Source organism: Clupea harengus, chromosome 20 (genome assembly GCF_900700415.2).
Source record: "Clupea harengus chromosome 20, Ch_v2.0.2, whole genome shotgun sequence".
Lineage (NCBI taxonomy): Eukaryota > Metazoa > Chordata > Actinopteri > Clupeiformes > Clupeidae > Clupea > Clupea harengus.
The window spans coordinates 22,171,571-22,199,070 of record NC_045171.1 but is presented as its reverse complement, the minus strand read 5'-3'; the positions used below and the strand labels follow the sequence as shown (position 1 = coordinate 22,199,070).

The window sequence follows — 27,500 nt, the reverse complement described above, 5'->3', positions numbered from 1 at the left end:
TCTGGACATGAAAACGTGTGTGGCCTGGACCCTGTGCTCGTGGGCATGAACTCATTACAGAAATAAACACATGAAACACTGCACCGTCTGTCTCCTGGTGGCACCAAACACACACCCGCTCACACACGCGCCCGCTCACACACACACACACACACGAGCGCTCACACACACACACACACGAGCGCTCACACACACACACACGAGCGCTCACACACACACACACACGCACGAACTCTCACACACTCCAGAGTATACACACACACACACACAGCATCTCTTTCACCTGCCAGCTCATCAGCCTGCAGTGCTGCCATCAGCCACATGGGGGCAGCAGAGCAAGTACAGTCACAAACGTGCATCGCAGGTCAGTTTACAGACACAGACACGCAGACGACACAGACACAGCCGTTACACAGAAATACACTTCATCTGCAGTGACACTATGAGATTATCAATGCTGGTTATCAGCCAACATCTTTGTCCATCAAGTTTTATGAAAACCTCATAACCATTTCTGGGAAAACCATCTGGAAGATGCTTCTAAACCGCAATATGAATGACAAAGTTCTGTTTGGGGGACTACTGTTCCGGAGGGTTCTGGGTAGTTACTGGTCTAATTCAGACGAGTCTTTGACCCCAACATGCAGCTGGGGTTAAACTTCCGGGTCATCACTTGTGACTAGGAATCTTTGACCTGGAAACCACACCATCCAGATTGTGGATCTGGCAGCATTCTAATCCCTGTTTAAGAGGGTATATGAGTTAGTCCAGTCCAGAGGGCCTAAAATGAATCCATGAAACCTCTTAGGGCGCAGGGTAGGGTAGCTATCAGTGAAGGGCAACATCTCAGCTGCCAGTAGGTATGTGTGTGTGTGTGTGTGTGTGTGTGTGTGTGTGTGTCGAGGTAGAGCTGTGTGTGTATGTATGTATGTGTGATCTATGGAGGTAGAGCTGTGTGTGTGTGTGTGTTTGAGAGAGAGAGATCTATGCAGGTAGAGCTGTGTGTGTGTGTGAGATCTATAGAGGTAGAGCTGTGTGTGTGTGATCTATGGAGGTAGAGCTGTGTGTGTGTGTGTGTGTGTGTGTGTGTGTGAGATCTATGGAGGTAGAGCTGTGTGTGTGTGTGTGTGTGTGTGTGTGTGAGATCTATGGAGGTAGAGCTGTGTGTGTGTGTGTGTGTGTGTGTGTGATCTATGGAGGTAGAGCTGTGTGTGTGTGTGTGATCTATAGAGGTAGAGCTGTGTGTGTGTGTGTGATCTATGGAGGTAGAGCTGTGTGTGTGTGTGTGTGTGTGTGTGTGTGTGTGTGTGATATATAGAGGTAGAGCTGTGTGTGTGTGTGTGTGATCTATGGAGGTAGAGCTGTGTGTGTGTGTGTGATATATGGAGGTAAAGCTGTGTGTGTGAGAGAGATCTATGGAGGTAGAGCTGTGTGTGTGTGTGTGAGAGAGATCTATGGAGGTAGAGCTGTGTGTGTGTGTGTGATCTGTGGAGGTAGAGCTGTGTGTGTGTGTGTGATCTGTGGAGGTAGAGCTGGGTGTGTGTGATGTATGGAGGTAGAGCTGTGTGTGTGTGTGTGTGTGTGTGTGTGTGTGTGTGATCTGTGGAGGTAGAGCTGTGTGTGTGTGTGTGATCTGTGGAGGTAGAGCTGTGTGTGTGATATATGGAGGTAGAGCTGTGTGTGTGTGTGTGATCTATAGAGGTAGAGCTGTGTGTGTGAGAGAGATCTATGGAGGTAGAGCTGTGTGTGTGTGTGTCTGAGAGAGATCTATGGAGGTAGAGCTGTGTGTGTGTGATCTATGTAGGTAGAGCTGTGTGTGTGTGAGATCTATAGAGGTAGAGCTGGGTGTGTGTGATGTATGGAGGTAGAGCTGTGTGTGTGTGTGTGATCTATGGAGGTAGAGCGGTTTATTATCAAGTACTCATAAAAAGGGCATTTATCAGTAATGAAATTCCTTGTGCTCAAGTGTCTGCTCAATTTAAAATAATAAACTAATTACTAGAATTTAAAGGCTAGAAAAGAAAGTAAGAAAGACGGTTGCATGAGGATGACCATATTAAGTGTGAGGGGGTGTAGGATAGTTCAGCATCCTGATGGCATGCGGGTAGAAACTGTCTCTGAATCTGCTGGTACGGGTCCGTACGCTTTTGGGTAGAGAGACTGTGGCTGGGATGGTTGGGGTCTGAAAGAATCCTCTTGGCCTTTCTCCTGCAGCGCTGGCTGTAAAGGTCCTGCATGGATGATGGCTCAGTCCCTGTAATGCGCTGCGCTGATCTGACCACTCTCTGCAAAGTGTTTCCGATCATGGGCAGTGCTGTTCCCATACCATGTCGTTATATTGACAGTCAGGATGCTGTCTATTGTGCAGTGGTAGAAGTTGGTCAGTATTGCACAGTTCATACCGAATCTTCTGTGTGAATCCTGAATCGAGCTGTGTGTGTGTGTGTGTGTGTGTGTGTGTGTCTGATGTATAGAGGTAGAGCTGTGTGTGTGTGTGTGTTGTATAGAGGTAGAGCTGTGTGTGTGTGTGTTTGCACTGAACCACCGGTGATATACAAACTAAAGTGTGTGGGATTAGAATCACTGACTGGACCTTTAATGATATCAATAGCGAAGTTAGATCAGTGCATTTAATAATATTAATAAGGAAGTTACATCAGTGCCTTTAATAATATCAATAACGGAGTTGATCTGTGCCTTTAATAATATCAATAACGGCGTTGATCAGTGCGAATATCAGCATTCTAGGGCTGGGTGATAGAAATGGAATCTCCAGTTTTTCAGTGTTGGACAATTCACAATTTGAATTGTTTTCTTTCCACGTGAACTCAAGACAAAGCATGATTAAAAATAGTTTGATTTATTAAAGCTACACGCCGTTCCGCAGTAAACAGGGCCACAAACAGGATAACATCACTAACAAGGCACTAAGTAATTTGTAAAAAAAATTATATATGTAAATTACTCGGTTTATCTAAAATGATATTGATGTTCTTAAATTAATTTCTTAAATCTGAAATGTCCTCTACTGAGGAATACTCTGCAAATTATTATTTAAATGTTCTGATGATTATATTAATGTTTTTGTTTTCCTTGATGTTGATACGGGTAAGAGGGGGTTTAGGATGGAGCGCCTCACCGCTGAGAGGAGATTCTACTTACTGCTGGATAACTGACAGGTAAATCACTGAAGGGATGTCCAAATGTGTTGGCATGTTTAAATCATATTAATACTAATAGTAAATATAGTTATTGAAGTGTTTCTTGTAAGTCAAGTGAGTGGTCTACGCATAAAGGTTTTTTCAACCAGCAATACCAAGAACAGCCAGTAGGGGGCAGTGCCCCTCTATCTGACTACGATAAATAGGCCACTGTAACAGAATAACATCTCTGTTGTGAACCGTCATTAAGATGGTGTCAGCATTGATTTTGCCTGTATCGCTAAATATTTACAGAGGATACAAGTTACATAGTATTTCAAAATAAAATGTCATCATAATGAGGAGCACAGAAAGTAGACGAAATGTTCTATAGATGTTTCACGGGCTCTAATGTACTGATTAATCAGACATAGCTCACTTCCGTAATATTCATAGAATGTAGAGATTAATCAGACATATCTCACTTTCGTAATATTCATAGAATGAGATGTGATTCGCAACGCCACAGTCAAATTACGGGGAGAACGATCACATCAGAACAATGCAAAACAAAACAGTCAAACGACAGGAGTGTAACAAGACGACATACGTACAGTTTACAACAGTTGACATACGCAGCATATTTGTCAACATGGGTAAAAACCCTTCGATAATGCGTGTTTGTGATGAGTAATCTTTGGCCACTAGCGATTCACTATTCCGACATTGCTATTTTACCGGCACGACTGACCAGCAGTATTAACAGCATTAAAAACAGGTTCTAACATGTCTAATAAAAGACCCGTTCAACGACAGACCAATAGAATTGTTCAGTGTAATGCACAACAAATAATAAATCACAAACACGAAAAACGAATCGATGGATTCAAACTGCATGCCTGTTCTATATGCGATAGAGTATGGGATTCGACTGGAAGTTTGTAGTTTTTATTGTTAGCTTTTGAATACTCCCTGGTTCCACAGGAAAAAAGTCCCTGTGGAAAAATGAATGGATTTTTGCAAAACCTGAGAAAATAAGCGCTCCTGCCTCCGGACCACCAGGTCAGTGTCCTGTAGTTGAACATCGCTGAGCCTTTTACTATGCTAGGGGAAATGTGTCCCATTTCAACATACTACTAGTTCAAGTGTTAGTAGGAGCCCTCAGTGGTGTAGTGGTAGGAGATGTGGTTGCCATGTGGATGTGTGTACTGTGCCATGAGGTTGCAAGATCAAAGCACATGTGGTCTAGAGTTAGGTTAAAGTGGCCCATGTCACTTAACTTACATTAACATTTGGTTTAAATTAAACACTTTTTTTGTAGGTGCATGGGCCTGGAGTCTCTCAGGTCCCCGTCCATCTGCTGTGGACCAAGTTGCTCAGGTACCATATCCAACCACGCCTGGACCAGGTGAATGTCGCTTTGGTACCTTGCCCAGGGCTGGACAGTGCTGTTGCCGGGACTTGAATCCCAATCCTCTCCCATGGGAATCTGTGCTGTTGCCACCGGGCTACCGGGCTTGACCCCTCTATAATCCCAACCGCAAAATTGCTGTGCAGTGGAATCATATGAGGCCAACCAGCATGTCAGGCTCATAATGTTATTATATGGGTTTGACAACATAGAAAGGATCCCAACAAAAATACCCCTGTGTCTGTTCACTTCAATAACAGTAAAGAAACTGTAGAAAATGAGTGTTTGTCCAGTCTGTGTTTTACCTGGCTCAAGCTTCCAGACACTGACATTTCAACCCGTTCAGTACCTGTAGCTGATTGGCCATTTTCAGTCGTCTGTTTTGACTGGATTGTCTGATTTTAACACAAGCAGAGTGATGTGATTGACACTCTGTGTGTGTGTGTGTGTGTGTACCCTTCTTTACCTCAGCACAAGGTCAGTCCCACGAGAAAGATTTATTTTTTTATTTTAAAAATAAGCTAACGCCATACAGTACACTTCTCACATATAGTCAGAAAAGGAGACATATCATGGAATAAGCAGATTTACAATGCCAAGCGTCTCAGAATACACACCTCCTCTAGCACACACACACACACACACACACTCCTCCTCTAGCTACATAACATTTAGAGTACAGTACACACCTCCTGTAGCGCCACACACACACACACCTCCTTCAGCTAAATAACCTTCAGAGTACAGTACAAAAAAGTACAAAAAATTCTTCCTATTTTGCTGAGGTGTGTGAGATGTGACTGGAGAAGTTGCTGTGTGTGTGTGTGTGTGTGTGTGTTTATGTTTCTGTGTATGTTTTAGCATGTGTGTGTATGTGTATTTTAACGTGTGAGTGTGTTTATGTATTTTGTAGTGTGTGTGTGAGAATGTGTGAGAGACAGCAGGTGAATCTTCAGTCAGACTTTTCTATGATTCTGACTGACAGCCTTTCATTTGTGTGTGTGTGTGTGTGTGTGTGTGAGTGTGTGTGTGTGTGTTCAGAGAGGCCAAGGCAGGTCGCTGAAGTCCACTGGTCCTCCGAGTCCTGCGTCAGCCTCCAGTAAGCTCATGATGACGGCCATAGCTGCCTCGTCGTTACTGGGGCTACTGGAGCCCGGCTCGTCCATGATGTCAATACCCACGTGAGAGCTGTCACCTGAAAAAAGCATCACTGTTACCAATCATCATCATCATCATCATCATCATTACCCTGCCTAACATCATCATCATGTGTGTGTCTGTGTCTGCTGTACTCAGGAGGGAGTTGTTGTCTGTGTCTGTCGTACTCTGGAGGGAGCTGTTGGAGTAGGGGTAACCTATTGTGTGTGTGTGTGTGTGTGTGTGTGTGTGTGGTACTCAGGAGGGAGTTGTTGGAGTAGGGGTAACCTATGGTGTGTGCGTGTGTGCCGTACTCAGGAGGGAGTTGTTGGAGTAGGGGTATCCTATGGAGTCTGGCCCTGAAACGAGACCTGCAGATGGAGTGTCAGGAGTGCCGCCATTTTGGATCTGTGGAGAAAGTAGAAAAACAAACTAATATGAAGGAAAGAGTCGTTAAATGTTCTCTCTCTCACTCTTTCACTAAAGGTTCTGTGTGTGCGTGTACCTTCTTTTCCCCATGTGAGTGTGTGTACCAGTGTTAATTTCGTCGACGAAAACTATGACGAAAAATGTTCGTTAACGACCTTTCCCCATGACTAAGACGTGACGAAAACGGATCTTTGAAAATAAAAACTATGACTAAATCTATTTTAACTTTCGTTAACGAGACGAGACGAGACTAAAATGTTGGTGGTTGACGAAGTCACAATACTGTTTTCCCCCTAAACGTGCATGCACCTAACATCATTGGTTGAATGTTGCCGGGTCCTGTATCCGTACTCCACGCCCTCCCTGACATGTCCAGACATGCAAGTGAAGCCCTGACGACTGGTTCAGCATTGAATGATGGCTCAAGGACAAGGTCAAGCGTCTGGACGGAAAAAAATAATGGATATTTGGACACACTTCAAATATATTGTGACGGAAAAGAAAAACCCAATGCAACCGTGATAACTGGAGATAAATCATGCGGGTAAAAATCAGTGGGAAAAACACGACGAACCTCAAAAGGCACCTGAAAGCCCACCATCTGAAGTTCATGCCACGGTAAGTTCGCTAGTAACTCTACAATGATACCCTAGGCTAATATTAACTAGTCATAAGCATATATTTTCTAACGGTTATGTCAATTTCAAAAGGGGCAGTCGAGTGTATAGGATGTCAACTTTTGGATAGCTAGCTAATAATTATCGATTGAAGCCTCCCGTTAGCGCTTGGCAAATGATTGCCAACATTTTTAGATAGCGAACCATGAGGTAGCATAGCTAACTTAAACTAGCTATCGATAACTAGCTAGTGAGCTTAAATGCATTAGTTCAAGAAATAATGCATTAATATGCGATTGGTTTACACATCCTTGTGTATTTGGGCAATTGTTATTATCATTGGCACCACTTTCCACTGTCAAATCTAGCCGTCAAGCTAAATCGGTTGTTTATCAGATTGCACAGCAATTCTTATGGAGTACATGTTTGATTTAGCTCTAAAGCCAGGAACGCATAGAAGTTGTATTGTGCTATCACATCATTTAAATCTTCAAATTCTAGACCTGATATTCTCGTATATTTTAATGATAATACTGTTAATTAAGCATTGCCGTTTTTTACATTAATTGATTGGAATTCAGCGGTGGGCATATACTAGTGTTTTATGATCAGATGTAACAACTCTAGCTTGAGTGAGCCAGATGCAGCTTTAATGGAGGCTTCTCATTTAGACATATTTTACACAGTTTACATACGAACTCCTTGTGCTCGCTCTTACTCTAGCGTTCCCAGCATACATTAGGCTACATACAACAACATATCATTAGAGTGCCACCTAGTGGCACAACTACATTGTAACAACTAGGAGATCTGTATATATCATAGAGACTAATTGTATCCACAATTTTTTCACCTAGATCCCAGACACAACAAGACCGGAAAGACCAGAAAAACAGCAGCCTGATCCAGAGAAGATGGGGTCATCTATTCAAGCATTCTTCTCTTCACCATTGAAGTATAAAGCCGACTCAGCCGAACAACAAAGCAAAGAAGAGGCTATTGCCCAGTGGATTGGGCGCACTGGCCTACCTGCCCGTTCGGTTGAGGACGAAGATTTTGTTAAAATGATGCTGACCATTGATAAGAGGTTGACCGTACCCAAGAAAGCTAAAATAACACATTTAGTTGATAAACTTTACAATGCCGAAAGGCAGAAATTTAAAGACAGACTCGCCACAGCACGCAAAGTCACGATTGGGCTGGACATATGGACAAAAAAAGGGCTCACGGCAGCATTCCTTGCCATTAGTGCATGCTATTATTGCACTCAGCAAAACAGGGCAACACACATACTGCTGAGGCTTGAGCAGATCTCCCACCCACACACTGCAGAGTGTATCAAAACATGTGTGGACCGATGCACAGAGGACTGGGGAATACCTAAAGAAAAAATTCTGACCGTGATAACAGATAACGGCAGCAACATGGTTGCAGCTTTCAAAAATGAAGATGACGAAGAGCCCAGCTCTGAGGACGATGAAGTCCAAAACAGTGATGAAGAATCTGAGGAGGGTGATGAAGAGCAAAGGTAAATCATTTTAGTTTGTAGCTGTTTTAGTAGTAGGCTAGATAATGTCTGTCATTGAGCTATGTTTGGTTATTAATTCTATGGTGTTATGATGATGTGTGTTAATACATTGTATATTGTGATTGCATTGTGTTGCTCATGGCAATTTAATTTCCCTTGGATGATTAATAAACTGCCTGTCTTCTCTCTGTCTGTCTTCTTCTATCTAGGTACGGAGCCATGAAGAGGACGCCCTGCGTTGTACATACGCTGCAACTCGTGGTGAACATGACCCAGAAGGAACAAGTGTCAAACGACTCTTTGACAAAGTAAGAGGACTTGTCAGGCTCTTCCGCAAGTCGTCGTAGCAACTGAGCGACTGCTCCAGCTGTGTGGACTTACTCTGGTCAAAGACTGCGTCACTAGATGGTCCAGCTCATACAGATGGTCTCCCGCCTTCTTGAAGTGAAGGACTCAATTGTCCAGGTTGCTGATGGGATGGACTGGGACTGTCTCCTGCCCAGTGAGTGGCAGAAGCTGGCTGCTCTCAGAGACCTGCTCCTCCCCTTCGCAGAGCATACGAAGATGCTACAGAGCGACACCATGTCCCTATCCCTGGTGGTGCCCGCCTCTTGGACCTGAGTGCTCACCTGTCCCAGTTCCCCCAGGGCACTGGCTACAGGGACCTAGCTGGCCTGGCTCAAAAAATGAAGGCCAACATGGAGCAGCGCTTCAGCTGCTTCCTTGATCCAACGGATTCAAAGTTCTCGCCCTCGCCATTGCTGCATGCTTCCTGGATCCAACTGTTTCACCTGAAACCCTCATTGAAATGAGGACGGCCAAATTCAGGAGCTTCTGAGAAGAGCAGAAGATTACATTTTTCAAACAATATCACCACAGGAGGAGGAGGATGATGCTTATAAGGAGGAAGAAGAAGAAGAGAGAAGGGAGTCACCAGAGACAGCCCCATCTTCAAAGCGTCCAAGATTCCGGTTCTTCTCAAAAGCATGTACAAGCCGGCCATTAAGACCAAAGCCCTCTGTCAGGCAAGAGCTACAAAAGTTCAAGGAGCAGCTTTCTCAGCCCATACATGAAGAGAGCCCTATTGACTTTTGGGCCGCACAGGGTTCTACTGTGTACCAGGCCCTAAAACCATTTGCCTTTGACCTTCTGGCAATGCCAGCATCCCAGGCATTTGCTGAGCGGGTCTTTAGTATAAAAGGAGACCTCACTCGTGGTCGGCGAAATAGAGCAAGGCTCATTTTAGAGAGAAGTGCTTTCCTCAAACTTAATAGAGATGGGTAGCCTGCCTCATTCTGCTGACTCGAGGTGGGGGGTTCATTTTGCTGTTTAAGACTGCCCCATGTAATTGTTTAAAGCGTGTTTGGTTGTTACACTGTTCTGTTTAACAACTTATTTCTTGTACACACACATCCATGCACACATATACAAACAACGAGCCTACACGCACACACACACACTCACATACACACACAAAACACTGTTCATGCGCACACGCAATTTGTTAAAAGTTTGAGATATGTGTGATGTGTTTTATGTAAATATGTGTTACGTTTTATTTGTCAGAAAATAAATAGGCCTCTTTTTGTTGGAAACTGTTAGATTTAGGCATTTTCATAACTTCACATGATCTAATTACATCTCAACAAACTAATGCAAATTAGTTTGCATAGCACCAGACTAGTGCCATCGAGGTGGCCCCTGGCCTTTTGTCTATGTTGATGAGCCATCAGACATGGTTCCTGGCTTTTGTGTGTCTTGGAGCTAGAAACATTAGTTGGCTTTTGTCTACAGCCACGACAAGTTGGTTGAGGCCACAAGGCATTAGCATCTATATGGCCATACCTGCTACAGCCCCAGTCAAGCTAGACTTTCCCCTTTGACCTCCAGACACACCCATTCACTCCCCTACACACATATGTTAATTCTACAATATAAATTGTCTGTACTTTCTGTAATGTTTGAGAAGAAGAAGCAAGAAGACCGATCATAAGCAGCAGACATGCCTAGCGCATGCTCGTGCTGCGCCGAGCTGACCGTGGCTAGTGACTGAATAAAACATTATTTTGCTAAGCCGTCTTCTACAAGTCTGTTATTCCTGAACAACTAACTTGTACCAAGTGTGGGAATTCGACGGAGAACAGCGATATCTTTCATAACGGAGATACAGACAGAGATTTGCCCATTTATGTGTTAAATAACTCATCCCTTCCTCCTACATATGTCCCATCCTATAGAGTGTAGGTAAGGTTGGTGACCACTGCTATAGACCTATCCTGGGAGGGATATCTAATGGACAACCTAGGTACTGCAAGCTAGACTATTATGCAGTTGTAGACACAACACGGGGTCCCTGGGCCTGAGAAGGGAAGAAAAGGAGTTTAATATGGCTATTAAATGTGACTAAAACTAATTACATCTTAGTCTAGTTTTCGTCGACTAAAACTAAGAAGGATTAAAATGATTAAATGTGACTAAAACTAATATGCATTTTCGTCTTAAGACTAAATCAGAAATTGCTGCCAAAATTAACACTGGTGTGTACACCTTCTTTTCCCAAGGTGAGTGTGTGTCAGGGAGTGGTGTGTGTGTGTGTGTACCTTCTTTCCTCCAGGTGAGTGTGTGTGTACCTTCTTTCCTCCAGGTGAGTGTGTGTGTGTACCTTCTTTCCCCCAGGTGAGTGTGTGTGTACCTTCTTTCCCCCAGGTGAGTGTGTGTGTACCGTCTTTCCCCCAGTTGATTGTGTACCTTCTTTCCTCCAGGTGAGTGTGTGTGTACCTTCTTTCCCCCAGGTGAGTGTGTGTGTGTGTACCTTCTTTCCCCCAGGTGAGTGTGTGTGTACCTTCTTTCCTCCAGGTGAGTGTGTGTGTACCTTCTTTCTCCCAGGTGAGTGTGTGTGTGTGTACCTTCTTTCCCCCAGGTGAGTGTGTGTGTACCTTCTTTCCCCCAGGTGAGTGTGTGTGTGTGTACCTTCTTTCCTCCAGGTGAGTGTGTGTGTACCTTCTTTCCCCCAGGTGAGTGGGTGTCGGGGGTGGAGTGTGTGTGTGTGTGTGTGTGTGTGTACCTTCTTTCCCCCAGGTGAGTGTGTGTGTACCTTCTTTCTCCCAGGTGAGTGTGTGTCGGCGGGTGGTGAGTGTGTGTGTACCTTCTTTCCCCCAGGTGAGTGTGTGTCGGGGGGTGGTGTGCTGTTGGTCATGTTCAGGGGGCTGGACCCACAGCTGGAGGGGGAGGAGCCTCGGATCCTGAAGATGACACACACATGACCTCATCACTGTCTTGCCCTATCAGTCATGACATCATCACTGACCTGCCCCATCCCTAATCCGACCTGCTCACTCATTACATCTTAAACTATGGGCTGGCCTCATCACCATGGCAACAGTCTCACCTCTGGATCTCCATGACTTCCTCTGCGATCATGCGGCCGATCTTCCCAGCTCCCGCCCGTGTGCCACCGGGGATACCGGGTACCGTCTGCAGTGCCCGCCTACCTGCTCACACACACACACACACACACATATTTAAACAAGCTCATTGTGTGCTGTAGGTTACATGCTGATCGTGTATAGCAGTGTGCAGGGCATGTGTGTGTGTGTGCAGTGCATCTGTGTATAGAGTGAGTGTGTGTGTTTGCGTGCAGTGTATGTGCGTGTGTGCAGTACATGTGTGTGTGTGTGTGTGTGTGTGTGTGTGTGCAGTGTGTGAGTGTGTGTGCAGACTCTCTCACCGTCTCCTGGTGTCAGCATGCTGTCCATGCTCTGGGGCGAGGCTGATAGCTGGGGGTAGCTTGGGTCCCCTCCCTCTGCCACAGTAACCCTGACAACACACACACACACACACACACACTTATAAACCTACAACCACACACAGATAGAATTCTGCACAAACTGCTACATCATAGGGCAGAGGTTTAGGTGCAATATAAGTGTGTTGAAGGGTGTGTGTGTGAGAGAGAGAGACTTACGAGACGACGGTGTTGGTGGAGACGATGTACTCCACCTCTTTTGTCCAGGGGTTCATGAAGCTGAACCAGCGACTGCGCAGCGTGATGAAGGAGCCATCTTTGATCTTCAACTTGTAGCAGTTGGTGGTGATCTTCTCACGCATCTGTAGCACTGCACACACACACAATATCAGGCGTGTTCTATCAGGCGTGTTCTAGTGTGTTCTATCAGGCGTGTTCTATCAGGCGTGTTCTATCAGGTGTGTTCTAGTGTGTTCTATCAGGCGTGTTCTATCAGGCGTGTTCTATCAGGCGTGTTCTAGTGTGTTCTATCAGGTGTGTTCTATCAGGTGTGTTCTAGCGTGTTCTATCAGGTGTGTTCTATCAGGTGTGTTCTAGCGTGTTCTATCAGGCGTGTTCTATCAGGTGTGTTCTAGTGTGTTCTATCAGGTGTGTTCTATCAGGTGTGTTCTAGCGTGTTCTATCAGGCGTGTTCTATCAGGTGTGTTCTAGTGTGTTCTATCAGGCGTGTTCTATCAGGCGTGTTCTATCAGGTGTGTTCTAGTGTGTTCTATCAGGCTTGTTCTATCAGGTGTGTTCTAGTGTGTTCTATCAGGCGTGTTCTAGTGTGTTCTATCAGGTGTGTTCTATCAGGCGTGTTCTATCAGGTGTGTTCTATCAGGCGTGTTCTATCAGGCGTGTTCTATCAGGTGTGTTCTAGTGTGTTCTATCAGGCGTGTTCTAGTGTGTTCTATCAGGCGTGTTCTATCAGGCGTGTTCTAGTGTGTTCTATCAGGCGTGTTCTAGTGTGTTCTATCAGGCGTGTTCTATCAGGCGTGTTCTAGTGTGTTCTATCAGGCGTGTTCTATCAGGCGTGTTCTATCAGGTGTGTTCTAGCGTGTTGTATCAAGCGTGTTCTAGCGTGTTCTGCGGCCTACCTTGCCTGTGGCACTCGGCCAGGTGTCCGATGTCGTCCTGGTGGAAATACTCGTAAAAGGAGGTGCCCAGCAGCTCCTGAGGCAGGTAGGCCAGGATGGCAGTGGCCCTGATACACACACACACACACACACACACACACACACACACACACATACCAAAGAGATACATCTTAAGGGTGGAACCATAGGAATCCAGTGGAACTGCAGCACTTCTTACTAAAGTAATCAGCTACCTCAGACTAAATTTGGATGCAAATAAGGTCTCAATCCTTGTCCTCTTTGACCTAAGCGCAGCGTTTGATATGATTGACCATGACATCCTAATCAATCGTCTTGAAAAGTTAGTTGGACTTTCTGACTGTTAAACTGGTTTAGAACTTACATCAAAGGGAGAACGTTTTACGTCAGGCTTGTAGATCATGTGTCTAAGAAACATGACGTGCTTTGGGTTGCACAAGGGAGCTGCCTTGGTCCATTATTATTCTCACTGTACATGCTGCCACTTGGGGACATCATTAGAGAACACAATGTATTTTTCCATTGTTCCATCTCTGCTGAACCAAATGATGCTGCAGCTACAAACTCTATTACTACTTGTCTTTTAGCGATAAATAAGTGGATGAGCAATAATTTCTTAAAGTTAAACAAGGACAAAACCATGCACTGTGGCGCAACCAGTAGCCCCGACCACATTCGGGCTTGATGCCCATGGAGGACACAGGTTCGATTCCGGCCTGATGTCATTTCTCCTGTCCACTCACCGCCTCTTCTCCCTCTCATTTCCTATCCCACTCTTCACTAAGACTATCGATTAAAGGCCAAAAAGCCCAAAAATAAATCTTTAAAAAAATAAAAAATAAAAAAAACATAGCTAACGTACTACCATTTATAAATCAAAAAGATGCTGAAAAACTGATTCATGCCTTTGTTTCAAGCCGGCTCGATTATTGTAATGCAATTCTAACTGGCCTCCCGAAAAAAACAACTGAGACACTTCAGCTCATTCAAAATTCTGCAGCTCGACTATTAACCAGGGGTACGTTCGTCGTAGGATTGAAGCTAAGTTAATCAATTGGCCTTTTAGCCCGTTAAGATTAGCGAGCTGATTGAGAACAGCAAATATCGGTTCGTTAACGGCTGACCCGCATCCTAATCATGTGGTTAATTTCAAGCAGGCTAAAGTTATCATGGCATTTGCGCGTGCACGTCCTACTTCAAAAGGCAGGAAAGGTCGATCACCAAAACCATGATTTTCTAACGGTATAATGGTTCTAAACTCAAAGAAAAGGGCTCTTTTTTTCTCCGCTGGCGAGTAGGAGATGAACATGAACGCTTATGAAGAATACAAGACCATAATCATGGCAAAATTCAACACCACCACCGCTGTGAGAGCAAGGTGTGTTGGGATGTTTATAGGGTGATATCTATGTATGAATACCTGACGCCAAGTGTCAGCTGGTACAGAGGTTTCATCTACCGGTTTGCATCTGCATGGTTGCTAGTTCAAATCCCCTCACCTTCTTCCTCGATGTAGTTTTACATTTCCTTGGAAGTCGCTTTGAATAAAAGCGTCTGTTAAATGACTAAATGTATTAATAACAAATGCAATAAATTGAAGCAGTGAAAATAAATTGTCTGTATTTCTCTCTATTCTTATCATGAGTCCACCGTAATCATTTTCTACAATAATGATATGCTATGGTGTACTAATAACACTCATATAATTATGAGTGCTTTGTTCTCCGCATCACCGACACTACAAAAATGTACCACTCGCAAAAAAGCGCAAGACAGTCAATGTGGTGTTTGCAATAAATGACTCGAGAAGGTCTTGTAAATTAATGATTCCTTGTCGGCTGAATCGGTAGCGTTCATACAAGAATAATGGATCTTGGCGATCGCAAAGAACTCTCTCCCTCCGCTAATCTAACTCTAATATCAGTCCTTGGTCAATGGGATCCCTCCTTTTTCCGGGGGTGTGGCAAGCTTATCCAGCTACACTTAAGTTAGCCTGCCCTGGAGCAGGTTAGTGCTAATCGATATGTAACTATGGTGATTTATCAAAAGTTGCTTCCACGAACCAAAAAGAGGGGCGTTTTTTATCTTAGCCTGAAAATTAGCTCGCTAAACCGTTTAGCGAGCTACGACGAATACCCCCCAGAGCAAAGAGGTTATGTTTATTTATTTATTTATGTTTATGCACTTTGTCCCAGTTTGTATGTTGATGTTTTATGTTTATTTTTATGTGGATCACTGTGCATGTCATTTCTCTCCACAGAATTTCTTTGCTGTTTAGCACTTTGAGCTGCATTGTTTTGTATGAAAGGTGCTATACAAATAAAGTTTATTATTATTATTATTATTATTATTATCATCATCTCACCCACCTCTGGTCTACGAAGACGAACTTCCCGTCGATGGCGTGGCGCGAGACGTACTCGGTGGGCTTGACGCGGATGTGTGTGTGTGCGGGCGGGAGCTGGATGTGCGGGTGCAGGCGTCCGATGGCCACCAGGCAGCTCAGGTTGCAGCCCTCGCTGTCCGGCTCCTCCTCCTCCACGCCCATCTTCGTGGGCGGCCAGCTCTTCAGGTAGCCTGTGCTGTGGATGGTGCAGAAGCTCTTGCGGTCCGCTGCGCACACACACACACACACGCACACGCACACACACACACACACGCACACACACGTTAACATTGCTAGCTTTAACCTATTTTATGCTTGGATGTGTTAATGGTGACTTCCATTTGTCAATGAGTGTGTGTGTGTGAGAGAGAGAGAGAGAGTGTGTGTGTGTGTGTGTGTGTGTGTGTGTGTGTGTGTGTGTGTGTGTGTGTGTGTGTGTGTGTGTGTGTGTGTGTGTGTGCGTGAGACAGTGTGTGTAAATGTGTGTGTGTGTGTGTTAGTAATAACCTTTCTTCTTGGAGCAGGTGGAGCTGAAGTCCTTGTCCTCCATCTTGATGAGGGGTCTGTTACACTTCATCCTGCAGAAGAAGGAGCGCCGTGCTCCGGCACACAGTCGGGACGGACCCGGAGCCACATCGGTCCTCACAGGGAGACCAGCTGTGGGACACACACAAACACACACTCAGGTTAATCACACACACACACACACTCACACACACACACACACACACACACACACACACACACACACTCAGGTTACACATCAAACATCACACATCATTACACATCGTCTCGTAAGTCCCACACACACAGGTAAACCACACACACACACACTCGCTACATACTCTTGGCATCAATGAGTCGCTCCCGAGGGGCGGTGTCGGAGGATGAGAGCTGCTCCTTCACTTTGGCAATGTCTTTAGGGTGCAGGTAATCAAACAGGCTCTGGCCAATCAGATCATTCTGCAGGGACAGAGAGGCCGGTCATTCAAGCAATCAATCTCTCTAATTGGAGAGAAGCAAATCAATCAGACACCCACCAGCCAATCAGACTTAATTTATTCGTTTTCTTATTTTTTAGTTACTTTTTTCACTTACTTAAAATGTTTTATAGCCTCACAGGCAGTTCTTGAGTGTGTGTGTGTGTGTGTGTGTGTTTTATAACCTTACATGCAGCTCTTGTGTAATCCTTCTGCTTATGATGTCATATATGATAGGAAGAACACTTAAATGCTCATGAGGTCATAAATGATTAGAAGAAGACTTAAATGTCCTTCATCATTGACAGACAGGTACAGCTGCATGGATTTATATATGTGTGTGTGTGTGTGTGTGTGTGTGTGTGTGGTCACACACCTGGCTGTAGTTGAGGATTTTATAAACAGATTCCGAGACGAAAAGAATCTTCCCCCGATCACACCCCACAACGAAGAGAAAGCCGTCCGTTGCCTGAGAGAGAGAGAGGGAGAAAGAGAGGATGAGTGAGAGTGTGTGTGTGTGTTAGGGGTGGGAAAAAAAAATCGATTCTTCGATTTCTCTCGATTCTCTCTAGAACGATTCTCTCGATTCAGAAAAGTTCATTATCGATAGTGAAATTGTATTTTTTTTTACACATCCATTTTGTGTTGAAATGCAAGCTGCATCGATTATTGCATTGTTCATTGAAAGTCATAATTGTGACAAGGAAAAGCTTTTTCTCTAATAAAAAAATAGAGAAGGTAATTCAACATCAACATGCATCGATAATCGTTTTATCGGTTTAGAATTGATAATCGATAATTGGTTTAGAATCGATAATCGGTTTAGAATCAAATCGGAATCGAATCGTGAGGTGCCAAGAGATTCCCACCCCTAGTGTGTGTGTGTGTGTGTGTGTGTGTGTGTGTGTGTGTTTCCTACCTTCAGTATGAGTTGCTTCAACTCGTCATCAGACAGGAACGCAGGTTTGTAGTTGGCCTCAGTGTAAGGGTTAGCAGCACCTAAAACACACACACACACACACACACACGGTCAACATGCGACAGTGTACCAAAGCAAAGAAACACACACACACCCACACACACACACACACACACACACACACATATACACACACACACATATACACACACACACACACGTGTTCTGACCTCGTAGTGTCTTCATGTGCTGCACAGCCATGCGGAGCACGGTGAGTTTGTCCAGCTTGCGGCTCATGGCATTGCAGGTGGGCACCAGAGCCGCCAGCTCGTCTATGAAGCAGTTCATCTTATCACGGCGCCGCTTCTCAATCTGACTATGGGCCTCCCTGTGAGGACACACACACACACACATACACACGCACACGCACACGCACATGCACACGCACAAATACACATACAGTTAGATACTGGATACAAGGGGTCACAGATACACTAAATCTACTGGCTACTGGTGTGTGTGTGTGTGTGTGTGTGTGTGGTGAAAGGAGATTGGTACCTTGCATTCTTGATGCGGCCTTGTTGATCAGTACTGCAGAAAGAGAAGAGGAGCATGGGATCAGTCAACACACACACACACACACACACACACACACACACACTTATACACACACACGCACACAAGCACACATATACACACACACGTATACACAAACACACTTATACACACGCACACACGTATACACACACACGCACACATATATATACACACACACGCACACATATACACAAACACACATATGAAAAAACACACACACACACGCACGTATGCATGCGTAATCTTCATCTACAATCAAACCTTGTAAGCAGATTTCACATCCACACACACACACACACACACACACACACACACACACATCCACACACACACACACACTCACGATTTACCTGCACAGCTGATTGTCATTGTCTGTCTCCATACTGTCACTGTGAAAGAGGATCATGAAGAGGGCATGAACACCAGAAATCAACCATGACACACACACACACAAATATACCCCCCCCCCCCCCACACACACACTCAAACACAAAGATACACACACACACATTCAAACACAAAGATCCACACACACACACATTCAAACACAAAGATCCACACACACAAACACACACACATGAATGACTTGAATGAATGAATGTTTTGATACTTACTCAAAAGAAAAGCCATCAAATCTGTGGAAGGAAGCACATATAGAGATTATACATTAGTCAGGGTTCCACCCCTACACACACACACACACACACACACACCAAATCACACAAACACACACCAAATCACATCGACAACACACACACACACACACACACTTCAACTCCACACACACACCAAATTACACCAAAAACACACACACACACACACACACACACACACACACACACACACACTTCACTCCACACACACCACATCACACCAACAACACACACACCAAATCACACCAACACAGACACACACACACACACACCAAATCACAACAACAAACACACACACCAAATTACACCAACAACACACACACACCAAATCACACCAACAACACACACACCAAATCACACTAACTCCACACACACACTTCAACTCCACACACACACACTTCCACTCCACTGTTACGACCGGCTCTTGGGGTCGCAACATAAAAAGGTTAAGACAGATAACGTGGTCAATGTAACGAAAAATGTATTTATTTACACAAAAGGGTAGATCCAACGGAAAAGTCTAGGGAGTTTAAAGATGCGTGGATGCGTACAGTGATTATGTTGGTGAGTAGGAGTGATGTGAGAGGAGCGGAAGCTGAAAAAGGGGCCGCTCATAAGACATTGCGGTGCTTTTACACCCACACCTGGCGCCAGGTGTGCATAATCACCGCTAATCACGCTCCGCTGCAGGCCAACAGCCTGCTGCCTCCACATGGCCACTACAGGGACTGCAGGCAGGGTGCGCAGGGGCACAGGGGGTCGTTACACCCCCCTCCACAAGAAGGTTCCTCCCAGGAAACCTGAAAAAAGACCCTCGGTGACCCCAGCGCATCTTCAGGCCTCCCTATCCTGGGTCCTTGGAAAAGAGGAGACAAGAGGAGAACAGGTCACAAAACCACTATTTCTCAAGCCAGCACCTTTTTTTTACGGTGTGGCCTGCTAATTAAACAGTGGTGATCCGAACACTTCCCAATAGTGTGGGGATCAGCAAAACTGGCTTGAAACGGACTATTATTGATGGGCAGCAAGGCTAGGACCTGACCCCCTTCCTCAAAACACCGTGCCGCAGCGCTGCGATTGAAAGGGCGCTGCATCTTACACTTTGATCTCGCTAGCGCTATCTTTGCAGCAGCACGGGTTTGATAGAGGCGGTACCTAGAGCCATCGGCATAGCCCAGCACATTAGCAGGAGGCTGCTTAGTGCTCCACTCAGTGTCTGACTCCCAGTAGTCAGCGAAGCTATGACCATTCCCAGGTCCGGTGTGGACCCACTCCACTGGGCCAGATTCAGTCACCACAACTGAACTGCCATTTACACAATCATATTTTCTTCTTGTGTCAGTCTGGCTGTCGACTGGAAAAACAACCCTCTTACCTTCAACAGCCTGACTGGCCACCTCAGAAGGACAACTTACACACTCCTGTGCCTCAGCTTCCCGTAGCTGTTTAGCTCTAGGAACAGCAGAAGCGGGGAAAACAGGAGGGACAGACGTGTCAGATGCCGGTGGAGCGCTTACCATAACCTTAGTGGCTTCACAGACACTCCCCCCAGGATGAACTCTACCCCAGGCGCAGGCAGAGATGCACACACCCCAACCACTACATGGCCGGTGACTAAGCCAGAGGAGAACTGGACACGATGTAAAGGTAACCTTCGAAAAACCCATTTCAATGCCTCTAACCAGTGCATGACTTCCTGTGGCAGTCCTGGCTGAGAGAGGCAGCACCCCCTCCAATAGGATAGACTGAGCAGCCCCTGTATCCCTCAGGATGCGCAGAGGCACACTACTTTTGCCCGGCAGAGACACTGACCCTATGCTTATAAAAGGAGAGTAGTCCGCCTTCTCACTTGAACAACCCTCATGCGAACGGGCACTTCCCACGCAGCCACCGTGAGTCTTGCATTGTGAAGCTGCAACCAACCAGTCTTAAACTGGTCGTTCTGGTGTGCATGACAGTCTGAGATCTTGTGTCCAGGCCTTCTGGAATAGAAACACACAATGTCAGACTTTGCACCAGACGCAACACTAGGACTCCTTGGGGGAGACGCAGGGTTAGGCCCTGCAACACAACAGGCCTTGGTTTACCCTGGAAGGGAGCCCTGTTTTTAAAACCGTCATACGATCTGGTGGACTGCATGTTACGGTGAGTCAATGCGAACTCGTCTGCCAGTACAGCTGCTTGAGCCAGTAATCTTCCGTTCATTGATATATGTGGTAATCACCACAGTTCTTACTAGGGGTGGGATTTTTCGATTTCTCTCGATTCTCTCTAGAACGATTCTGTCTCGATTCAGAAAAGTTCATAATCGATTTTTTAATAAAAATAAATAAATAAAAACACATCCATTTTGTGTTGAAATGCAAGCTGCATCCATTATTGCATTGTTCATTGAAAGTCATAATTGTGACAAGGAAAAGCTTTTTCTCTAATAAAAAAATAGAGAAGGTAATTCATCTGTTGATTATCAAACACAAAGTAGGAAGTGATTTGAGACTCTGAGACTTTGAGACTCTGAGTAGCAAACTCAAATGTTTTAAACATCGACATGCATCGATAATCGTTTTATCGGTTTAGAATTGATAATCGATAATCGGTTTAGAATCGATAATCGGTTTAGAATCGAAGACCACTGAATCGGAATCGAATCGAATCGTGAGGTGCCAAGAGATTCCCACCCCTAGTTCTTACACTCCTCTAGGAGGATCAGCTCCCTGAGTAACTCCAGAGAGTCTATTTGCTGAGAGGTACACCATCGATCAAATAAGTGCTCTTTTTCGCGAGGAAACTCAATATAGGTGTGCTGATATGCCTCGGGAACCAACTCGTAAGCCCACAGAATCGCAGCCTTTACCGCATCATAATTCCTGGACTGTTCAACAGACATGGAGGCATAAATGTCTTGAACCCTGCCGACCAACATGCACTGGAGTAGCAAGGTCCAGGTTTCTTAGAGGCGTCCCCAGTCTTGCCACAATGAAAAGAAAAACTGTCTTGCCACAACGACCTAGCCGCACATTCAAAGCCGTACCAAGTTACCACGATGGTCCAGTCTTCTAAACAACGCTACAAGCAACGCGAACCTCCGTAATATCAAGGGTAATCTATTTTACTATTAACAATCTGCTTTAAGCAGAGAACCTAATCTAGGGAACTAAAACTAACTGTTAACAACCTAGTTCAACAGCTTTCCCCGAATAACCCAACACCGGGCTAAGGCATACGTCAGCAATGGTAAGCAGACGGTTATCCTTAAAACCTGTCGCTTCTTAACAGAGATTTGTTTAAATGTTAAACGTAACATGTTAAACAGGGGGTTGTAACACCACACACACACCAAGTCACAACAACTCCACACACACCCTTCAACTCCACACACACACACACACACACACACATCAAATCACACCAACTCCACACACACACTTCAACTCCACACACACACACACACACCAAATCACACCAATCCACACACACCCTTCAACCACACACACACACACACAGTAAAACAGACAATACACACACCACAATTAAGATGGTCAAAACTTTCTCTAGCAGTTGTATTGTGTGCGTGTGTGGTGTGTGTGTATGCCTCCCACTGTGTGTGTGTTAAGCCCCCCCCCCCCCGTCCGTGGTGCTGCCCTTCCTCCTGCGGGTGTACAGTGTGTGTGAGAGTGTGAGTGTGTGAGTGTGATTGTGTGTGTGTGTGTGTGTGTGTCTCACTGGTAGTCTGTGGTGCTCCCTTTCCTCTTGCGAGTGTAGTCGAGGCCAGCGGCTCCTATGGAACTGCTGATGAGGTCAGGGTTGCCTGGAGACATGAAGTCACTCATGGTGGAGGAGATGTCCATTCTCTGGTCAGCCATCAGGTCGTCTGGGGGGAGAGAGAAAGAAACAGAGAGAAGAATCAGGTAACGCCCTGTACAGTAGCCATTACACACACATACACACACACACACACACCAGGTAATGCCCTGTACAGTGGCCTTCACACACACACACACACACACACACACACACACACACACACACACACACACACACACACACACACACACACACACACACACACACACACACACAGGTAATGCCCTGTACAGTATCCATCTATACAATACATAAGATGAGTTAATGAAGAATGACTACATTGGCCATCACACACACACACACACACACACACACACACACATACACACACACACACACAGTGTTGTTGTTGTTAAACTCACCACAGATATTCATGAGTGCATTTCAGTCTTCTGGGGTTCTTTAGCGGTTCTCTGGGTTCTCTTCAGATCTCTAGCAGGTCAGCAGCTCCTCATTGCCCCTCTGATGTCTACAGCAGGTCTTCTCTCTGACAGGGGGGAAGGAGAGACGTGTGTGTGTGTGTGTGGAAAAGGAGGAGTGTGTGTCTTACATCTGTTCAACACACCTGCACCTTCCCCTCACAACACACCAAACTGACCATTTATGTATGTGTGAGTGAGTGTGTGTGTGTGTGTGTGTGTGTGTGTGTGTGTGTGTGTGTGTGTGTTTTGAAAACCAACACACTGTTGAAGATGAGAATCACTGTGCTGTACATCTGTGCTGTATTGAGGCCTTGAGTGTGTGTCAAACACATACACACACTCACACTCACACTCTCACTCTCACTCTCACTCTCACTCTCACTCTCACTCTCACTCTCACTCTCACTCTCACTCTCACTCTCACTCACACTCACTCACACTCACACTCACTCACACTGTTAGGTGAAAAATTCACTCTTAAGTTATCTCAGGACTCCGGAGTTGTAGATCAGTATACAGTATTTATTCATCACTCACACTCACACTCAACACTCACACTCACACTCAAAGACACAGTTAGATGTAGACCAGATCTAATTCTCCAGTAAGAGAGTCTGCTGTGACCTTAGTCTCCGCTGACCTATTTTCCCTTCCTGCACACACACACACACACTGCTGAGCTTTAGTCTAACACACACACACAGGGTTGAGCTTTAGTCTAATATATACACACACACACACACTCACATACATATACACACATACACACACACACACACACACATACATACACAGGGTCAGGACAGTTTTGTACTCAAAGGTGAATAAGGGATAAATCAGGGATACTGTAAAAGTAAGGTATGTTATTCTTTATTAAAAAAAGTTTTTTTCCGTGATGATGTTGATTGACTCACTTTTCACGTGCATGGTTGCTAGGCAGAACAGTTTGACAGGTTCTGATTGCATCACATTAGAATAGATTAGTGTCAATTGAGACTGTGTAGCCTACACTATGGCAGATGGGTCATATCACACACACACACACACACGTGTGTAGCCTACACTATGGCAGATAAATCATATCACACACACACACACACACACGCATGTAGCCTACCCTATGGAAGATTTTTGGACATCATCTATTCATGTTGAATTTAGTTCTTACATATCTGAACACCCAGCCCAGAGCGACACCTGATAACTCCACAGCTTATTATGTAGGAGTAACGAGGTCATATAACACCAGTGGTAATTAAGGAGGAGTAACAAGATCATATAACACCAGAGCTAATTATGGAGGACAAACGAGGTCATATAACACTAGTGGTAATTAAGGAGGAGTAACGAGGTCATATAACACCAGAGGTAATTATGGAGGACAAACGAGGTCATAACACCAGTGCTAATTATGGAGGACAAACGAGGTCATATAACACTAGTGGTAATTAAGGAGGAGTAACAAGATCATATAACACCAGAGCTAATTATGGTGGAGTAAGCAGTGGTAATTAAGGTCATATGAAATAACACCAGTGGTAATTAAGGTCATATGAAATAACACCAGTGGTAATTAAGGTCATATGAAATAACACCAGTGGTAATTAAGGTCATATAACACCAGTGGTAATTAAGGTCATATGAAATAACACCAGTGGTAATTAAGGTCATATGAAATAACACCAGTGGTAATTAAGGTCATATGAAATAACACCAGTGGTAATTAAGGTCATATGAAATAACACCAGTGGTAATTAAGGTCATATGAAATAACACCAGTGGTAATTAAGGTCATATGAAATAACACCAGTGGTTATTTCCCCTGACCCTGACCCTTCATGTGACATAACAGACCTTCAGGGTTAGGGTCAGGGCTGCTCAGCCAAACCATTTTCTAAATGGAGGAAAAAATGATTCATCCATTCATCATTTTTAACTTTGCATTGCGTGTGTGTGTGCGATTATGTGAGATGAGACAGTTTTTTAGCCATATTACCAGCCCTATTCTCAGTATGTTGAGTTAAAGTGTGTGTGTGTGTGTGTAATGTGTGGTAAGTTGTGGCCCTTCATCTGATGGAAGGGAGGACACACACAAAGATGGTGATGATCTCAGTGGGTGTTGAGGGGTGTTGCATTGAAGTGTGTGTGTGTGTGTGTGTGTGTGTGTGTGTGTGTGTGTTGGGTTGGGTTGATGCAGCTTACAGAGTCCCACTGACATACTAACCACAGACCAAAGTCAACTCTGAGACAGAACACACACACGGTGTGAGTCAGGGTTAAAGGTGACACACACTCACACACACTTCCACCAAAACAAAACTTTCATCCCACACACACACACACATAATTGCCTTTCATAATTCATGCTATGGTTCCAAAAAAGTATGAGTCATGAACGTGTGTGTGTGTGTATGAGAGAGAGAGAAAACATGACCCACATCTGTGCTCGCACACACACACACACACACACACACACACACACACACACAAACACACACACAAACACACAGACCAGGAAGGGAGTTGTGTGAAGCTTCTAAAGGTCAGGCAGAGAAATGAGGCCATCAGATTACCTCACTTTCATCACCCGTGGCCAGTTACTATGACGACAGCTACTTCCTCTCAGGTCATCTCTGAGCTGGCCTGTGTCTCACCTGTGTCTCAGGTTAACTGAGAGGTTCAGAGGTTCTGTTACATCACACATTCTCCTTGAGTCGCCATGACTACAGTAAAAGACTAACCACACCAAAGCTACAGCAAGGTTTAAAACAGCAGTAATGACCTTTGACGTAAAACTAGCAATCTAAACACCTCAAGGGCACACAGAAATCTTTCAAACCCCAACAGCACCAACACCCAGGCCACAGATTTACAGAGTGCATAGCCTGGGCAGCAAGTGGGGACAACATGTGTGTGTGTGTGTGTGTGTGTGTGTGTGTGTTTATCTGATCTTCATGACCATATACCATCAACATGAACTTGAAGAAGGTAACAAACCACATTAACAAACCCCGTTGCCCATAATTAATACTCCTGCCAGTGTGGGGGGTAGGGACTAGTCGTTTAACTACATTTAGCAGCAGCTCGCTGGTTCTTCAACTACATTCATATTTGTATAGTTTCCAGTAGTTAAATTACTTTTGTTTTGCCATTTTTGTTTTAAGTTAACTACTACTACTTCAGTTAACAATTTTGTAGTTATTCTTTCAGAACACAGCTCTCTGTCACTAAGCAACACTGATGTTCTACATGGGTGTTCCAACAGGTCAGGCTGAAGATTCCCTTCACCTGAGATATTAGGGCCGGTCACAAATGTAGCAAAGACATATGCAATACAGTTACTCTCATTCACCAATGCTTGAGTCTCATACGAAACAACAGAGACACACACACACACACACACACATACACACACACACACACACACACACACACAGTGTAAGAGGGGGGGAACCCCACCAGAGGATGTAGACATAATATTGATCCTTAGAGTATTCGTGTTGGCCCATCTGTGCACTCATATTGTCAGTCATACTCTCTGTTCAGTTCGGTTCGGTTCGGCTCACTCACAGAATAACACTGCAGAGACCAGCCGCTCTGGCTGCACTGGAACGTGTCGCGCATGATGACGAGTGGAATAACGGGCTCTTTCAGGGGGCCCGCGGAGGGGTCGCGTTGTGTATGCAAGGCGCACAAAACCACGCGCCCAGCACTGACTTTAACTCGCTAAAACAACAACAACCACAACAAACCGCCGCTACATCCGCATCAGCAGAACCGCACAAAGTCAACAAATAGCCCACAGAGCGAAAAATACCGAAACAACGCGACGCCCACAAAACCGCGCCAACGCCACAGCAGCGGAGACACACGGAGCCTCAGAATGTAAACATGCGGACCGGAAGCGAGGCGCTGCCCAGCAAGACAAACAAGAGGCGATGTGACAGCTGACGAAATGCAACTAGCATCAGTGACTCTGCCCTGACAAACTGTTCCGTTAAATACCCTACAAGGACTTCATAAAGAAAAGAAACAACAACACACACACACACACACACACACACACACACACACACACACCGACTTACACAGACGAAGGCATTTACAGGGATGGCGTCTCCCGTCTGTGTCCTTAAAAGTTATGCGGTTGAACGACAGCAGTCATGTGAAAGCCTTCTCGCGGAGGTTACCATAACAAACAGAATGCCACGCACTGTCCCAATAAGAAGCCCAGTAAAATAAGTGAACGGAGTGAGCGTGTTGAAGCACCATATGGATACTTACGAAGACGGGCAGGAACAGCACATGCAGCTTCGCACAGTGTGGATGGCAGCAGACAGCGCGACTTCCACATGACCTACTTCTGCACTGGAATGACTGCCGTGCCACTAACCTATTTTCTCTGCCAATGGTCTTCCTCAAGAGCAGGACGGACTCGCAATGGCCAGTGGCACAAGCCCCCAGCAGCCAGCGGGCCAATGAAAACAAGCGGGGCGGGGCCTGTGACCAGTCATGTTT

The 27,500-nt window shown here is 45.2% G+C and overlaps 3 protein-coding genes across 6 annotated transcripts in view; 1 reads left to right on the top strand and 2 right to left on the bottom strand.

The window, feature by feature from the left end:
• The window catches only part of LOC116217951 (BTB/POZ domain-containing protein 10), a 7,308-nt gene extending 7,225 nt beyond the window's left edge, over positions 1–83 (top strand). For all 4 annotated transcript variants that reach the window (XM_031557914.2, XM_031557913.2, XM_031557915.2 and 1 more), the window contains one exon: positions 1–83. This exon is cut by the window's left edge and continues 1,056 nt beyond it. The gene's annotated coding sequence lies outside the window, so the exon portion shown is untranslated.
• LOC105901342 (aryl hydrocarbon receptor nuclear translocator-like protein 1) overlaps positions 1–22,500 on the bottom strand; it is a 48,426-nt gene extending 25,926 nt beyond the window's left edge. Inside the window, 1 exon segment of the mRNA XM_031557909.1 lies at positions 22,420–22,500. The gene's annotated coding sequence lies outside the window, so the exon portion shown is untranslated.
• On the bottom strand, positions 5,394–27,433 carry LOC105901343 (aryl hydrocarbon receptor nuclear translocator-like protein 1). Its single transcript, XM_031557908.2, has 19 exons — positions 27,267–27,433; positions 22,923–23,047; positions 22,420–22,567; positions 18,658–18,678; positions 18,394–18,432; positions 18,005–18,037; positions 17,677–17,834; positions 17,447–17,526; positions 16,904–16,996; positions 16,393–16,510; positions 16,055–16,204; positions 15,531–15,774; positions 13,144–13,250; positions 12,227–12,377; positions 11,990–12,078; positions 11,651–11,753; positions 11,408–11,504; positions 6,003–6,096; positions 5,394–5,746 (listed from the first exon to the last, which is right to left on the bottom strand). The coding sequence occupies exons 2-19, from the start codon at positions 22,933–22,935 to the stop codon at positions 5,589–5,591; spliced, it is 1,896 nt and encodes a 631-aa protein (XP_031413768.1). The 5' UTR covers positions 22,936–23,047; positions 27,267–27,433; the 3' UTR covers positions 5,394–5,588.
• Between the last annotated feature and the right edge of the window lie 67 nt (positions 27,434–27,500).